The sequence below is a fragment of the Triticum aestivum genome, chromosome 2A, assembly GCF_018294505.1.
Source record: "Triticum aestivum cultivar Chinese Spring chromosome 2A, IWGSC CS RefSeq v2.1, whole genome shotgun sequence".
NCBI classification, from domain to species: Eukaryota; Viridiplantae; Streptophyta; class Magnoliopsida; order Poales; family Poaceae; genus Triticum; species Triticum aestivum.
In genome coordinates this window covers 703,413,165-703,431,641 of record NC_057797.1, presented here as the reverse complement: position 1 = coordinate 703,431,641, position 18,477 = coordinate 703,413,165, and the positions used below count along the sequence as shown (strand labels likewise).

Here is an 18,477-nt window from a genome sequence, read left to right as displayed (position 1 = left end):
AGCCACTTTGCGGAATCTGGGCTTACCATTGCTTCTTCATAGTTCGTAGGTTCATCATGATCTAGCATCATGACTTCCAGAACGGGATTACCGTACCACTCTGCCGTGGATCTTACCCTGGTTGATCTACGAGGTTCAGTAGTATCTTGTTCTGAAGTTTCATGATCATTATCATTAACTTCCTCACTAACTGGTGTAGGTGTCACAGAAACAGTTTTCTGTGATGTACTACTTTCCAATAAGGGAGCAGGTACAGTTACCTCGTCAAGTTCTACTTTCCTCCCACTCACTTCTTTCGAGAGAAACTCCTTCTCCAGAAAGTTTCCCAATTTAGCAACAAAAGTCTTGCCTTCGGATCTGTGATAGAAGGTGTATCCAATAGTTTCCTTTGGATATCCTATGAAGACACACTTCTCCGATTTGGGTTCGAGCTTATCAGGTTGAAGCTTTTTCACATAAGCATCGCAGCCCCAAACTTTCAGAAACGACAACTTTGGTTTCTTGCCAAACCATAGTTCATAAGGCGTCGTCTCCATGGATTTTGATGGTGCCCTATTTAACATGAATGCGGCCGTCTCTAGAGCGTATCCCCAAAACGATAGCGGTAAATCAGTAAGATACATCATAGATCGCACCATATCTAGTAAAGTACGATTACGACGTTTGGACACACCATTATGCTGAGGTGTTCCAGGTGGCGTGAGTTGCGAAACTATTCCACAATTTTTCAAATGTACACCAAACTCGTAACTCAAATATTCTCCTCCACGATCAGATCGTAGAAACTTTATTTTCTTGTTACGATGATTTTCAACTTCACTCTGAAATTCCTTGAACTTTTCAAATGTTTCAGACTTATGTTTCATTAAGTAGATATACCCATATCTGCTTAAATCATTTGTGAAGGTGAGAAAATAATGATATCCGCCACGAGCCTCAATATTCATCGGACCACATACATCTGTATGTATGATTTCCAACAAATCTGTTGCTCTCTCCATAGTACCAGAGAACGGTGTTTTTGTCATCTTGCCCATGAGGCACGGTTCGCAAGTACCAAGTGATTCATAATCAAGTGGTTCCAAAAGTCCATCAGAATGGAGTTTCTTCATGCGCTTTACACCGGTATGACCTAAACAGCAATGCCACAAATAAGTCGCACTCTCATTATCAACTCTGCATCTTTTGGCTTCAACATTATGAATATGTGTGTTACTACTATCGAGATTCAACAAGAATAGACCACTCTTCAAGGGTGCATGACCATAAAAGATATTACTCATATAAATAGAACAACCATTATTCTCCGATTTAAATGAATAACCGGCTCGCATCAAACAAGATCCAGATATAATGTTCATGCTTAACGCTGGCACCAAATAACAATTATTTAGGTCTAATACTAATCCCGAAGGTAGATGTAGAGGTAGCGTGCCGACTGCGATCACATCGACTTTGGAACCGTTTCCCACGCGCATCGTCACCTCGTCCTTAACCAATCTTCGCTTGATCCGTAGTCCCTGTTTCGAGTTGCAAATATTAGCAACAGAACCAGTATCAAATACCCAGGTGCTACTGCGAGCATTAGTAAGGAACACATCAATAACATGTATATCACATATACCTTTGTTCACCTTGCCATCCTTCTTATCCGCCAAATACTTGGGGCAGTTCCGCTTCCAGTGACCAGTCTGCTTGCAATAGAAGCACTCAGTTTCAGGCTTAGGTCCAGGTTTGGGTTTCTTCTCTTGAGTAGCAACTTGCTTGCCGTTCTTTTTGAAGTTCCCCTTCTTCTTCCCTTTGCCCTTTTTCTTGAAACTAGTGGTCTTGTTGACCATCAACACTTGATGCTCCTTCTTGATTTCTACCTCCGCAGCTTTCAGCATCGCGAAGAGCTCGGGAATAGTCTTGTTCATCCCTTGCATATTATAGTTCATCACGAAGCTCTTGTAGCTTGGTGGCAGTGATTGAAGAATTCTATCAATGACGCAATCATCTGGAAGATTAACTCCCAATTGAATCAAGTGATTATTATACCCAGACATTTTGAGTATATGCTCACTGACAGAACTGTTCTCCTCCATCTTGCAGCTATAGAACTTATTGGAGACTTCATATCTCTCAATTCGGGCATTTGCTTGAAATATTAACTTCAACTCCTGGAACATCTCATATGCTCCATGACGTTCAAAGCGTCGTTGAAGTCCCGATTCTAAGCCGTAAAGCATGGCACACTGAACTATCGAGTAGTCATCAGCTTTGCTCTGCCAGACGTTCATAACATCCGGCGTTGCTCCTGCAGCAGGCCTGGCACCCAGCGGTGCTTCCAGGATGTAATTCTTTTGTGCAGCAATGAGGATAATCCTCAAGTTACGGACCCAGTCCGTGTAATTGCTACCATCATCTTTCAACTTTGCTTTCTCAAGGAACGCATTAAAATTCAACGGAACAACAGCACGAGCCATCTATCTACAATCAAACATAAACAAGCAAGGTACTAATTAGGTACTAAGTTTCATGATAAATTTAAGTTCAGTTAATCAAATTAATTAAAGAACTCCCACTTAGATAGACATCTCTCTAATCCTCTAAGTGATTACGTGATCCAAATCAACTAAACCATAACCGATCATCACGTGAGATGGAGTAGTTTTCAATGGTGAACATTGTTATGTTGATCATATCTACTATATGATTCACGCTCGACCTTTCGGTCTCCGTGTTCCGAGGCCATATCTGTATATGCTTGGCTCGTCAAGTATAACCTGAGTATTCCGCGTGTGCAACGATTTTGCACCCGTTGTATTTGAACGTAGAACCTATCACACCTGATCATCACGTGGTGTCTCAGCACGAAGAACTTTTGCAATGGTGCATACTCAGGGAGAACACTTCTTGATAATTTAGTGAGAGATCATCTTACAATGCTACCGTCAATCAAAGCAAGATAAGATGCACAAAAGGATAAACATCACATGCAATCAATATAAGTGATATGATATGGCCATCATCATCTTGTGCTTGTGATCTCCATCTCCGAAGCACCGTCGTGATCACTATCGTCACCGGCGTGACACCTTGATCTCTATCGTAGCATCGTTGTCGTCTCGCCAAGCTTGTGCTTCTACGACTATCGCTACCGCTTAGTGATAAAAGTAAAGCATTACATCGCGATTGCATTGCATACAATAAAACGACAACCATAAGGCTCCTGCCAGTTGCCGATAACACGGTTACAAAACATGATCATCTCATACAACAAAATTCAGCATCATGTCTTGGCCATATCACATCACAACATGCCCTGCAAAAACAAGTTAGATGTCCTCTATTTTGTTGTTGCAAGTTTTACGTGGCTGCTACGGGCTTAAGCAAGAACCAATCTTACCTACGCATCAAAACCACAACGATAGTTTGTCAATTTGACTCCGTTTTAACCTTCGCAAGGACCGGGCGTAGCCATACTCGGTTCAACTAAAGTTGGAGAGACAGTCGCCCGCAAGCCACCTATGTGCAAAGCACGTCGGGGGAACCAGTCTCGCGTAAGCGTACGCGTAATGTTGGTCCGGGTCGTCTCGTCCAACAATGTCGCCGAACCAAAGTATGACATGCTGGTAGGCAGTATGACTTATATCGCCCACAACTCACTTGTGTTCTACTCATGCATATAACATCAACATAAATAACCTAGGCTTGGAAGCCACTGTTGGGGAACGTAGTAATTTCAAAAAAAAAAATCCTACGCACACGCAAGATCATGATGATGCACAGCAACGAGAGGGGAGAGTGTTGTCTACGTACCCACGCAGACCGACTGCGGAAGCGTTGACACAACTTAGAGGAAGTAGTCGTACGTCTTCCCGATCCGACCGATCCAAGCACCGTTACTCCGGCACCTCCGAGTTCTTAGCACACGTACAGCTCGATGACGATCCCCGGGCTCCGATCCAGCAAAGCGTCGGAGAGGAGTTTCATCAGCACGACGGCGTGGTGACGATCTTGATGTACTACCGTCGCAGGGCTTCGCCTAAGCACTGCTACAATATAATCGAGGTGGAATATGGTGGCAGGGGGCACCTCACACGGCTAAGGAACGATCTCAATGATCAACTTGTGTGTCTAGAGGTGCCCCCTGCCTCCGTATATAAAGGAGCCAAGGGGGAGGGGGCCGCCGGCCAGGAGGAGGGCGCAGGAGGAGTCCTACTCCTACGGGAGTAGGACTCCCCCCCCCCCCAATCCTAGTTGGACTAGGATTCCCCGAGGGGGAAAGAGAGAGAGGGGGCCGGCCACCTCTCCTAGTCCTAATAGGACTAGGGGAGGGGGGAGGCGTGCGGCCACCTTGGGCTGCCCCTTTCTCCTTTCCACTAAAGCCCATTAAGGCCCATATGGCTCCCGGGGGGTTCCGGTAACCTCCCGGTACTCCGGTAAAATCCCGATTTCACCCGGAACACTTCCGATGTCCAAATATAGGCTTCCAATATATCAATCTTTATGTATCGACCATTTCGAGACTCCTCGTCATGTCTGTGATCACATCCGGGACTCCGAACAATCTTCGGTACATCAAAATGCATAAACTCATAATAACTGTCATCGTAACGTTAAGCGTGCGGACCCTACGGTTCGAGAACAATGTAGACATGACCGAGACACGTCTCCGGTCAATAACCAATAGCGGGACCTGGATGCCCATATTGGCTCCTACATATTCTACGAAGATCTTTATCGGTCAGACCGCATAACAACATACGTTGTTCCCTTTGTCATCGGTATGTTACTTGCCCGAGATTCGATCATCGGTATCCAATACCTAGTTCAATCTCGTTACCAGCAAGTCTCTTTACTCGTTCCGTAATACATCATCTCGCAACTAACTCATTAGTTGCAATGCTTGCAAGGCTTAAGTGATGTGCATTACTGAGAGGGCCCAGAGATACCTCTCCGACAATCGGAGTGACAAAACCTAATTTCGAAATACGCCAACCCAACATGTACCTTTGGAGACACCTGTAGTACTCCTTTATAATCACCCAGTTACGTTGTGACGTTTGGTAGTACCCAAAGTGTTCCTCCGGTAAACGGGGGTTGCATAATCTCATAGTTATAGGAACATGTATAAGTCATGAAGAAAGCAATAGCAACATACTAAATGATCGGGTGCTAAGCTAATGGAATGGGTCATGTCAATCAGATCATTCTCTTAATGATGTGATCCCGTTAATCAAATAACAACTCATTGTTCATGGTTAGGAAACATAACCATCTTTGATTAACGAGCTAGTCAAGTAGAGGCATACTAGTGACACTTTGTTTGTCTATATATTCACACATGTATTATGTTTCCGGTTAATACAATTCTAGCATGAATAATAAACATTTATCATGATTATAAGAAAATAAATAATAACTTTATTATTACCTCTAGGGCATATTTCCTTCAATAAGTACATCGGTACATACAATCATTATACATAAAATTCTTTTACCCAAGTCACTTGGGGGCTCTTAAAATTTATATGAGCTGTTTTATAGTAAATGTGTTTTCTCCTTGGTCATTGCAAAGTCTTTTTCTACCGCTCCTTTTTCGATTCGAGTGTATGGTCAATATCCGGATAGCCCGTCTTCTCTCTAAAAAGCCGCTCGAGTTCAGTTCGCAAAATGGGCCTCGAAGAAGTACTCCGCCTTTGGGATAAGGAGCTCAAAGCCGCAAGCTGGCCCGCTTGAAGTGTTGAGATCGGGTGTGTCATGTTAAAGCAAGACAGAAGCATAATTTTTTTTCCAATTTTCGGATTGGCACCAAACACTTGATCTTGTTCGGACGTCAAGTTTTTACTGACATTTTTTTGGTTTTCCAAGCTTATAGCACTTTTAAACTATTTGTGTGTTTTCGGCACAAGTCTCGCAGTGCAACGCCGGACACCTTTAGAGATTCAGCAAAAACATTCTCGGATATTGCTAAATATGCATCGGTTTCGAATTGTGTCTTCGGTCAATAGTTGGGTTGCCCGGCTCCTGTGCTTGCCACCTACGTTCCGCTTTGTTCGGCTAGGTGTGCAAAGGGAGAACCACTGCGATTGTGCTTCCAGGTCGCATGGTTAAGTACCTCAGTGGAGAAAGTCGAAAACTGACTATCACAATAAGCGTAAACTGGTCAGCGATCCGATGACTATGTTAAATGACAGGTCGTTCATAATATTGGCCAAGTGTTTACGGCTTGACCTCGGATGTCGCCGAACACTAACCGGGGGCTCATAGCTAGCTTCCCCAGTTTAAAACTCCTATAACTAAGTGAAAATTATAAAGCCCGCATATTCGATTGCCTCGTTTCCGCTAACACAACCGCCTTCGGGCATAGAGATGTCGGCTAAGGGTTGTCTTGTTATTGCGGAGACACCCTGCGTAGTATCTACAAAGGGGTAGAAGCCGACGATGGGCCACTTTTAACTGATAAACGGTCGCAACGGAGTCAAAATAAACATTTCATCGTCATTTGTATTTAATATACAAGGGCTGTCTTCCGTAATCATCATTATAAAACCATAAATATGCATCAATTTGACTTAAGATTTTTACCAAGCTGGGTTGTCTCGCACCTGTGCTTACCCATACGTTCCCGATTGTTCGACTAGGCGGCAAAGGGAGCACCTCTGTGATTGTTACTACCGGGTCATCTGAGTTAGTACCTCAGACTGGGTGAAGCCGAAAGCTAGCGATCTTAAAGGATCACATTGGTCGGCAACGACGGAAGTAATTTTTTTTCATTAATACCACAGAGTTCGAGAACTTTCCCCGAACTAAATCCTCAATATTTTCCTCCCACGTTGATTTGAGGTGAGGTTTCATGATCACGATAAGCATGACGACCCAAAGAAAGGAACCGATAGCGGGACTATTTTCCTTGGAAAATGTTTCTTACATTAAGTAATATAACATATCTTTCCGCGTACCTTTGTTTATAAAATAGTATGGCCGGATTGCCTTGTTTTCCATAAATCTTTGCCCTTATAACGACTTTATAAAGTAGGACAAACACTCCCCGTCTTCTGGCCGAGGAGGTTGAAGCCGATGGTCGGTCAACAAAGTTTTGTACAATGCAGATTCGAGCATTAATGATGTAAAGTATTTGGATACGTAGAATCATTACACATAATTTCTGGTTTTACTCTGGATATCGATCCTTAATTCGGCCACCCGTGCCCACATTAAGGCTCGAGGGCTACTGGGCTTCGGGCTTATCATTCACTAATATTGAAAGGGCCGTATCGATCCCCTGATCTAGTGTTGCCACCCGACCAGTGTCTCGGGGGCTACTGCATTGACAATCCAATGCAGAAAATTTAAAGTGCAATATAGCTTTCGAGGAGATTATGTTCCTCAGGTTGGTCGGCCGCACCCAACCCGAGTCTCGAGGAATTTGCACACCGTTTTTTGTGTCCCGAAGTATTCTGCCGAGCTAGGAGTTGATCCTCAGGCCGATTTTGTGAATCAACCCGAGTCTCAGGGGCTACTGGGATCAGCGGTCTTATGTCATCCTTCATGTGCATCTCGGGTTTTTAGACCGGTACACACCTTGCGTGCTACTGGCTATATATCTCGGCAGAGAATAAATTGCACCAATCAAAAATATTGACAAAAAGCGGCCCATGGTCGGGGTGATGCACCACCTCGGAAGCAGTCCATCATAAAGCTCGGGCGCTAGTGGCTGGCTCCATAGAGGGCATTTCCGGCATTAAGCTCGGCTAAACTCCCTCAACTTTTTTAAATCAAGGTGATTTATGACACCTCAGATATAGTCCGGCGTTGGAGCTCGGATACAGTCCGTCGTTGGACCTTGGACATAGTCTGACATTGGAGCTCGGATACATTCCGGCGTTGGAGCTCGGAAGCGGTCCGGCGTTGGTGCTCGGCTGCAAAAAATACCTCGAATGCAGTCCGGTGTTGGAGCTCGGACGCAAGAGGACGCTGCCGCCCGGGAACAACTTCAAACCCGAGATGTGGCATAAAAATAACAAGGCATTGATAAAGGCCAAGAACTTAAAGGGGCTCCTCGGATACCCAACGTATAAACTCTTCGGATTTACTTCGGCGATCCTCAAGATCAAAGATGGGAAGATTTGTTGAACCAGTTTTCAAGACCGACGACCAAAGATGAAGAACAGTTCGAAAGAATCGATGAGCGCCCCCAACTTGAAGACCGGTTCAGGGGGCTACTGACGGTGTCCTGTACTAGGGGGGTACTCACCACGTCGTCTCCCAATCAGTTGGATTGGGCCGAGGACCCCCATGGCCATATGCGCATGGGCCAGTTCGGACAGCCGATGCATACACGAGGAAGATTCCACAAGACTTGGTGATCAAGACGAGGACTCCTCTCCACTAGCGTATTCGACTAGGACTCTTGTTATCCTAGGCCTCTGGTACATTATATAAGCCGAGGCCAGGCTAGTCGGTAGATTATTATGACATTACTCATCATACCTGTAGGGTTTAGACCACAACATACGATCTCGAGGTAGATCAACTCTTGTAACCCCTATACTCATCAAAATCAATCAAGCATGAAGTAGGGTATTACTTCCATCAAGAAGGCTCGAACCTGGGTAAACATCATGTCCCATGTCTCCTGTTACCATCGATTCTTAGACACACAGTTCGGGACCATCTACCCAAGATCTGCCGGTTTTGACACCGACACCGGTATTTAGAGAAGGCACCATCCATGTTAAGTTTGAGCCAGCCAGCAGGCGGAGGCTCCCAATGCTCATCAGGTAGTACAACAATGTGACTTCTGGTGTACCCAGGGACGGTTGTACCAGCTGCATGCAAAATCGGGTGCAACGCAAATGACCATCTTTCCCTGTGTTAAGTCCGCCGGGGGGTGTTGTTGAATGCAAAGGAGCGGGAAAATATAGGCATGTAAAATTTTGTGTGATGCTTCCATGGGCGGGGGTTTTTCTCCAGTGTGATCCTCCTTATGTGCTAAGATCACCAAAGAATCATCAACACTACCATGTGTCATGTGTATCACAGTGGATGCATCAAATAGCCACTCTGGTCCAGTGTTCTTGACTGCATCAATGTCTGGAATCGCCCCTTGCAACCGTCGTGCCGTCACACCCCCGCCATGGATTCTAGCTCCCTCTCTCACTCATGGTTGGATGAGGAATGGGGTGAGTGCATGGGGGTGGTGTGCTAAAAGAAACATGTTCGTGTTGTTTGTATACGGCCCGAACGGTCCCACGGAGGTGACGTGGTGACCAGCCATGCTTTCGAATCTGTGCTCGTCATCGGACGGCTACCAAGGTGTTTGCTGTGGACCTCTAAAAATCTAATGTCAGATTTTTAGCCTTTTCATAAATTTTTTGGTTGAAGCCCTAGTAACTTTTTTACCTTTAAAATGTGTATCATTTCCAGCATGAAATCAAGACCAAGTTCAATGTAAAATTAGTAGCAAATGTATAAAATCCTAAGAGAGCATTATCACATCGCAAAGATGAGAGCGACATTTTCGTAAAGAAGAGGAATAAGTTTCTTGTATGAGTTGGACTCTCAGCCGCCAAAATAAGCACACTTAATCCAATGAAGTGAAAGAAGTATGGGACTAGATGCAGACCACCAATCAACATCGGACTCTCAAATATTTTGGACGGGCATGTACAATTTCTTGTAAGACCGACAACGCACTCTAGCTGGCATCCTGCTAGCTTTAGCTGGTTCTCGAGTGTCCCTTCAGTTATTTTTCTTGGTGTTACCAAAACCGAAAATTTATATATGTGAAGTAGAAAAAAAAGCCAATTTCGTGGTTTCAAGCCTTTCTAAAACTAAAATGAAATACTCCTACTCTAGTGGTGCAATTTTTGTCGGGTATGATGGTACAATCTTTCACCACTCACCAACTATTGAAACCACTTGCATACTTACCCGTAGGTCTGGTTAATTTTACCGGCGGAATCCATCTCCTTATTGGCCGCAACATCAAATTCGGGTGTCAATGTCCTGGCATTTGAATCGGCATAAATCTTTTCTTCTAGACTAGAAACGCAAATCAGCATTCTTGACGTGCATTCAAAGAGATGAATGATGACATAGCATGATAACGGAATTCCTGACGAGGCGTGCGTACGTTTGATGCACATGCCCTAACCACGGTGGTTCAAAGACCAGCGGCGCTTTTGGGCGGTTTCAGTTTCCGTATCAACAACAACAGCCTTCGTTGTGTTCAAAAAAAAAAACCCGCAAGGCGCAGTGTTTTTGTACGCGTAGGAGGGGCAGGCATGAGCTGGGTACACGTCGGAGATCAGATCCCGGGGCCCCACCACATCTGTCGCGACTCCAGCAAAGATACGCGCTGGGCGGCACCAAGAATTCCAGCACCTTCCCTCGCTGACCAGCGGGCCCCACAGCCGCAACTTGCCCGGCGACGGGCGACGACACCGCGTGCGTTTCCTGCCTGCTGCTATTTGACTCCAGCTCACGTCCGACTCCGCACGCCCCCCTCCGCGAACCAACGCGAGGTCCATGGACCGAGGGCGATCCGCAGCCGTCCACGGAGGAGCGGGCGGCCGATGCGGCGCCGGTCCACCGGGCCCGCGTGGGGGGGGGGGGGGGGGGGGGGGGGGACGCCCACGGCTATAAAGGGAGGCGGCCGCGCCCCGTCAGCTCATCCGGTTGGTCGGTCTCCTTCCCTCCCTCCCTCCCTATCGTCTGTTTCCTTCGGCCGAAAAGCTCCCCTGTTCCCTGCCCCTGCTCCGCCCCTCCTCGTCCCCGGCCTCCGCTCCGGTAAGCGCCCCGAATCACATGCTTCTCCCTCCTTTCTTCGCCCGATTTTCGTTTGGGCCGCCCGCTCGTGTCTCCGGGTCTCGTGCGGGTCTGTGCTCGTTGCTTGTTCCCGGCCCGCGGATCTGTGGATCCTGGTGTGGTGAAACCATCATATATGTGTGGTTCCTGCTTCTTACCCGCCATGGGAGGGAGAAGATCTAGTGGTTCATGGGGTTTAGAGGCGTGCTGGTTTTGGGTCTGGAAAGTTAGGAAAAGATGCGTAGTTCTTGGTTGAATCTGGGCCGTCCAAGCTGTGCATAAGTTACCGCTATTTTATCAGATATTGTAGAATTTCGGTTAGCGTCTGGAGATGAGGATTAAGGAAATAAAAAAATTCCGTGGTCTTGATGGTCTATCCGTCCCACGCAGCTGTTACTGAGAATGGCCCTACTGCTGTCCTTTCGTGATGAAACGTTTATTACTTGTAGGAGTCAATCGGGGCACCTCTTCCGTTAGTTTTTGCTGTCCGGTGAATTTGCTTTTGAGTTAACCGTGTAAGGTTCATGAGATTAGCATCTTGCGATTCTTATCAGTTCTGGATGAAAACCCTACGAACAGTACGGAGCACTGTGCGACATGAGAAATGAATAGTGTGCAGCATGGGGCCCTAAACTATGACGATAAAGTGTCAGCAATTATGCTATGCATCGCTTTCTTTCTTAAGAGTCACCTACCCAATCAGAGTACCCTGTCCTAGCTAAGCACGAAATTTCCCTTTCTGCATTATGATGGCTCCGCAACGCTGCCCGTACCATCCCCCAAACAATGCTCATGCAAAACTCGTGCGAGCACTTGCTCTCTACGCGTCACCCACCTAATTTAGGCCACTCTTGGCCGGTGCCCATGTGATCCGGGATCCAAATTTCCACCACCTACTTGTCTCACCAACCTCCGGAATTTACTTGTGTTTGCAGCTCTCGGTAATTGGATGGCCTCGCCTACGACGCCGACGAAGTCCACCGGCGCCCAGGAGGAAGCCGCGGCCCGCCAGTCGCTCATCGGGATCTCCCAGTCCATCCCGGCGGCGGGAGAGGCCCTGAGCGTCAAGTCGCCGAACGGCCGCACGGAACACGGGCAGGACGACAGCGGGGCGGCCGACAAGTCCAGGTCGATGCTCATGTCCATCTCCAACCAGTCGCCGGAGGCGCGCCAGCCCACGCCGTGCCCGCACAGCAATGCCGCTTAGGCTTAAGCTTGATCTTAGTCCTGTAATAGTACTGATTAGCCCTGCAGCTGCAGCTGTCCATATGTTGCAGGCTCTTGTGTGGCGCCCCTAATAATCGCCATGTTCCTGGGTTTTCGGTGATGAAATGATATGCAGTCTGGAATACTGATTACATAGTTATTACCTGCATGCGATGCGAGTCTGGTGTTGCTTCGATCTTGGTGTGGATGTCGTGTATTCGCCGTGGCCTGAGTGTGGTGCCATCGTCGCTCACCGGTGGATGTATGGCTCCTTGCGATTTCGTTCGTTTGATAATGTTAGAAGGGAGAGAGAGATTGTTGCGGAATTGTTCATTGTATTGCTTGAGCCTCGTGGGCATGTAGGAGTATATGATTATCTTGGAGTACAAAGCAAGATAGAATAATATCTTACGCTATTTTAGCTTTTCTAATAATCACGATACTCAACATCCCTTCACGGTCACAACGGTAGCGACGTAAATGGGGAGACTGAAGAAGAATCCGAAGGGAAGCCGACGGACACCACAATCGTAACGGTCGATGCATCGCGGAGTCGTAGCTGGAGTGGAATCCGATGAGGTTGCTCAAGCAAGGCGGTAGCCCTTTGTGCCGTTTGTCGAGATAGCCGAGAGCGTAGGTGGTGTAGCTGTAGTCGAGGTAGCCGTGCGAAGAACGTCGTGGTCGGTGTCGAGTCAGGGGTCGCCGTGGAGCCGCGGAAGAAGAGAAGCGGCAGCGGCGGCCTAAGGAGGCGGTGGAAGCGGATAAAGAAGGAGCGCGACAGCGGTGCTCGAAGTAGGCGATAATGAACCCGACAGCGTGACGAAGACCGGCACGGATGACGTTCCCGCGCAAAGGGAGGCAGCGCAACGCATATCACGTGGAAGTCGACGCGCGTGGACGACGGTGGACCAGGGCCGCAGCGCTACGGTCCGAAGGGGCAACGGAGCGACGGCGGGCAGGACGGGGCGACGGCGGGGAAGACCTCAGGCCGGTTGCAGGGATCGCGTGACACGCTCGCTACGGCCCGACGGGGTGACGCAGTGGCAATGCGAGGATCGGTGCAGCCTCAGGGACGGCTTCGGTGCAGCGGTTGACCACGGGCCGCGGCACTACGGTCCGAAGGGGCGACGCAGCGGCAGCGCGCGATATGGTGCAACCACGGGAACAACCTCAAGGCGGCGGGGACCACGTGCCGTGGCGCTACGGCCCGAAAGGGCGACGCAGCGGCGACGTGGATCGATGCAGGCACGGGAAGAACCACGGGGCGGGGGCGACGCAGCGGCAGCCCATTGCTCGATCGGTGGAGGGGCGCGCTGAATTCAGGGACAAGGTGGTGACGGTCGACGAGCAAGCCGACGCGCGGACGACAGCCGTGAGGGGCCTCCTATCGCGCGAGGCCACCAGGTCAGGGCGACGGGAGGGCAGACGCACAGACAACGACTGTTAGGGGACGCCTGTCGCGCGAGGCCGCCGGCCGTGCCTGTGTCAGAGTAGAGGCGCACGGGGATCGACGGCGGCGGGCAACGCAAACCAATCAAGCATAGATCAAAAAATCAAAAAGAAAAAACGCCGATCAAAACGACCGGTGAGAGAGCGAAAAAACCGGGAGCAAGGGCTCGGGAAAAAGACTCTTTAGGACAGCCGGCCAACACGACCGGCGGACGAATCATAGGTACGAGTGGCGTAGCCCCCGGTGGCGGTCATGGAGACCGACTGCCCCAGGGGCGGCGCGCTGGTGTGGAAGCGGCGGCGGATTGGGTTTAGAACCCGAAAACCGATACTATGTTAGGGGAGAGAAAGAGATTGTTGCGGAATTGTTCATTTATTGCTTGAGTCTTGTGAGCATATATATAAAAATACATGATTATGTTGGAGTGCAAGACAAGATATAATAATATCCTACGTTATCTTAGTTTTTCTAATAATCACAATACTCAGCAGATAATTAACATGTATTGGTCGTCCTACAGTCCATCGGATTCATTAATTAGTTGTTCAGACATGGATCTCCATACAAAGCTCGTCAACGGCGAGTAAAAAGCATAATAAAACATCACACTTGCGAAGCAGATACCGTTTGCCACCACTTTGAAAAAAAAAACAATGCACCAAACGTAATTCTATTTTTTGCAAAAAACATTGTTAGGCTGAGTTGGCGGAAAAATTGCCACATGAAAACGCATTCAGCGCTCGATCAATGTTTTCTGCAAAAGATTAGAGTTGTGTTCGGTGCATTCCTTTAATTCTTTAAGAAAAGTGATGGCAAACGGTATCTGCTGTCGTAATTATGATGATATTATGCTTTTTTTCACTTCGCTGACGCAGATGAGGAGAAAACATGGGGTCTTCACGTGAAGCAAAAACAACGCGAGGATTGTCAATAGATGTCTACAATCGCGCTAATTTTCTACTCCCTCCGTTTCAAATTACTCGTCGGAGAAATGGGTGTATCTAGAACTAAAATACATCTAGATACATCCATATCTGCGACAAGTAATTCGGAACGGAGGGAGTAAAAGCCAAATCCGATCCAATCATCTAAAAACAGAAATGCCAAATGGCATTTGTAACTATGAGCAAATCCTGCTTGTGCAGTAAGACATTCACCAACAATTCACTGCCGTTTTGTTTTCTCATCGTGTGATTTGAACAGACCGGCTCCGACGATGGAGAGGCAGCTACTCCAATGTTCCATCTGCTCGCTTGGGGGAAGAAGACGATCCCTCACCCCCACCCCATTGCTCCCCTTGCGCGGATCATGTTCAGTTATCAACATACCAGGACACCAAGGTTCCTTTGAGGCATAGGGGTGCTTTCTAGTCCGATCCCACCACGATAAGTTATACTAGGAGGGTGTGTGTGGTGTTGTTTAGGAATATATCTATCGGGCAACATTTTCCATCTAAGATGTATTCATAACTTTTGAAGTTTATATACATTTATTATCATTTCATGCATTACTCTACAAAATTTGGAAAGATGTACACTATTATGTCATAGTGTAGATTTGCATGTTTTTATGTCAGTGATTTTGTAATCCTTTCCAAACTCCAAGAAATCTACAAAATACCAGGAAACGATTTTGAGATGACGAAGACCTGCCATAGTAGAGGGCCAGGGGAGAGATATGGGGCCCAATATAGGCACGCCATGGAGCCATCCTCCCGGCTTGAGGTGACGGACTAGGCAATGTTGGAAATATGCCCTAGAGGCAATAATAAAATGGTTATTATTATATTTTCTTGTTCATGATAATTGTCTATTGTTCATGTTATAATTGTGTTATCCGGAAATTGTAATACATGGGTGAATACATAGATCACAACATGTCCCTAGTGAGCCTCTAGTTGACTAGCTCGTTGATCAATAGATGATTACGGTTTCCTCACCATGGACATTGGATGTCGTTGATAACGGGATCACATCATTAGGAGAATGATGTGATGGACAAGACCCAATCCTAAGCATAGCACAAGATCATGTAGTTCGTCTGCTAAATTTTTTCTAATGTCAAGTATCATTTCCTTAGACCATGAGATTGTGCAACTTCCGGATACCGTAGGAATGCTTTGGGTGTGACAAACGTCACAACGTAACTGGGTGGCTATAAAGGCACACTACGGGTATCTCTGAAAGTGTCTGTTGAGTTGGCACGAATCGAGACTGGGATTTGTCACTCGTGTGACGGAGAGGTATCTCTGGGCCCACTCCGTAAGACATCATCAAAATGAGCTCAATATGATCAAGGAGTTGATCACGGGATGATGTAAAACAGAACGAGTAAAGAGACTTGCCGGTAACGAGATTGAACACGGTATAGGGATACTGACGATCGAATCTCGGGCAAGTATCATACCGGTAGACAAAGGGAATTGTATACGGGGTTGATTGAATCCTCGACATCGTGGTTCATCCGATGAGATCATCGTGGAACATGTGGGAGACAACATGGGTATCCAGATCCCGCTGTTGGTTATTGGCCGGAGAGATGTCTCGGTCATGTCTGCATGATTCCCGAACCCGTAGGGTCTACACACTTAAGGTTCGGTGATGCTAGAGTTGTTATGGGAAATAGTATGTAGTTACCGAATGTTGTTCGGAGTCCCGGATGAGATCCCGGACGTCACGAGGAGTTTCGGAATGGTCCGGAGGTGAAGATTTATATATGGGAAGTCATCATATGGTCACCGGAAGTGTTTGGGGGTTTGTCGGTATTGTACCGGGACCATCGAAAGGGTTCCGGGGGTCCATCGGGAGGGTCCACCTGCCCCGGAAAGCCCTATGGGCTGTATGTGGAAGGGAACCAGCCCCTAAGTGGGCTGGGCGCCATCCCCCTAGGGCCCATGCGCCTAAGGTTGGGGGAACCCTAAAGGGGGCGCCCCCATTGGCTTTGGGGGCAAGCCCCCTCCCCTTGGCCGCCCCCCCTCTAGATCTCATCTAGAGGGGCCGGGCCCCTTCCCCCTTCACCCTATAAATAGAGGGGTGGAGGGAGGGCAGCAACACCACATTCAAGGCGCAGCCTTCCCTCTCCCAACACCTCCTCTTCCGTTGAGCTTGGCAAAGCCCTGCCGGAGAACTGCGAGCTCCACCACCACATCGTCGTGCTGCCGGAGATCTTCAACAACTTCTCCTTCCCCCTTGCTGGATCAAGAAGAAGGAGACGTCTTCGGGCTGGACGTGTGTTGAACGCGGAGGCGCCGTTGTTCGGCACTTAGATCGGAATCAACCGCGATCTGAATCGATGCGAGTACGACTCCTTCATCCACGTTCTTGTAACGCTTTCGTTTCGCGATCTTCAAGGGTACAAAGATACACTCCCCTCTCTCTCTATGACGCCCCCGATTTGACCGTACACTAATCATACACGCAAACGTGTACGATCAAGATCAGGGACTCACGGGAAGATATCACAACACAACTCTACAAATAAAATAAGTCATACAACCATCATTTTACAAGCCAAGGGGCCTCGAGGGCTCGAATACAAGAGCTCGATCATAGACGAGTCAGCGGAAGCAACAATATCTGAGTACAGACATAAGTTAAACAAGTTTGCCTTAAGAAGGCTAGCACAAACTGGGATACAGATCGAAAGAGGCGCAGGCCTCCTGCCTGGGATCCTCCTAAACTACTCCTGGTCGTCGTCAGCGGGCTGCACGTAGTAGTAGGCACCTCCCGAGTAGTAGTAGTCGTCGTCGACGGTGGCGTCTGGCTCCTGGGCTCCAACGTCTGGTCGCAGCAATCGGGTATAGGAAGGGGGAAAAGGGGGAGCAAAGCAACCGTGAGTACTCATCCAAAGTACTCGCAAGCAAGGAGCTACACTACATATGTATGCATTGGTATCAAATGGATTAAGGGTATCATATGTGGACTGAACTGCAGAATGCCGGAATAAGAGGGGGATAGCTAGGCCTTTCGAAGACTACGCTTCTGGTATCCTCCATCTTGCAGCAGGAGAAGAGAGTAGAAGGTAAGTTCACCAAGTAGCATCGTGTAGCATAATCCTAACCGACGATCCACCCCTCGTCGCCCTGTGAGAGAGCGATTATCGGTTGTATCTAGCACTTGGAAGAGTGTGTTTTATTAAGTATCCGGTTCTAGTTGTCATAAGGTCAAGGTACAACTCCAAGTCGTCCTGTTACCGAAGATCACGGCTATTCGAATAGATTAACTTCCCTGCAGGGGTGCACCACATACCCAACGCTCGATCCCATTTGGCCGGACACACTTTCCTGGGTCATGCCCGGCCTCGAAAGATCAACACGTCGCAGCCCTACCTAGGCACAACAGAGAGGTCAGCACGCCGGTCTAAATCCAATGGCGCAGGGGTCTGGGCCCATCGCCCATTGCACACCTGCACGCTGCGAGGGCGGCCGGAAGCAGACCTAGCCTAGCAGGCGTTTCAGTCCAATCCGGCGCGCGCCGCTCAGTCGCCGACGTCACGCAGGCTTCGGCTGATACCACGACGTCGAGTACCCATAACTATCCCCGCGTAGATGGTTAGTGCATATAGGCCAGTGGCCAGAGTCAGATCAAATACCAAGATCTCGTTAAGCGTGTTATTTTGAAATAATCATGGACGCCGACCAGGGCCAGGCCCACCTCTCTCCTAGGTGGTCTCAACCTGCCCTGTCGCTCCGCCACAAAGTAACAGTCAGAGGCCGTCGGGAACCCAGGCCCACCTCTACCGGGATGGAGCCACCTGCCCCTTCAGCCCCCAACTCCGAACAGTATCATAAGTAATGTTCAGTATAAAGTATATAGCATATGCCCGTGACCACTTCCTGAAGTGATCACGGCCTAGTAATATAGCATGGAAGACGGACAAGAGTGTAGGGCCACTGATGGAACACTAGCAACCTATACTAAGCATGTAGGATTGCAGGTAAGGTATCAACAGTTGTAGCAACAATGACAGGCTATGCATCAGGATAGGATTAACTGAAAAGCAGTAACATGCTACACTACTCTAAT

General features: G+C 48.1%; 1 protein-coding gene across 1 annotated transcript; it reads left to right on the top strand.

Moving 5' to 3' along the window:
- Window positions 1–10,632: 10,632 nt before the first annotated feature.
- LOC123190373 (uncharacterized) lies at window positions 10,633–12,163 on the top strand. The gene is made up of 2 exons (XM_044603001.1): window positions 10,633–10,779; window positions 11,733–12,163. Exon 2 carries the CDS (start codon window positions 11,747–11,749, stop codon window positions 12,002–12,004), a length of 258 nt encoding a protein of 85 aa, XP_044458936.1. The 5' UTR covers window positions 10,633–10,779; window positions 11,733–11,746; the 3' UTR covers window positions 12,005–12,163.
- Window positions 12,164–18,477: the final 6,314 nt, after the last annotated feature.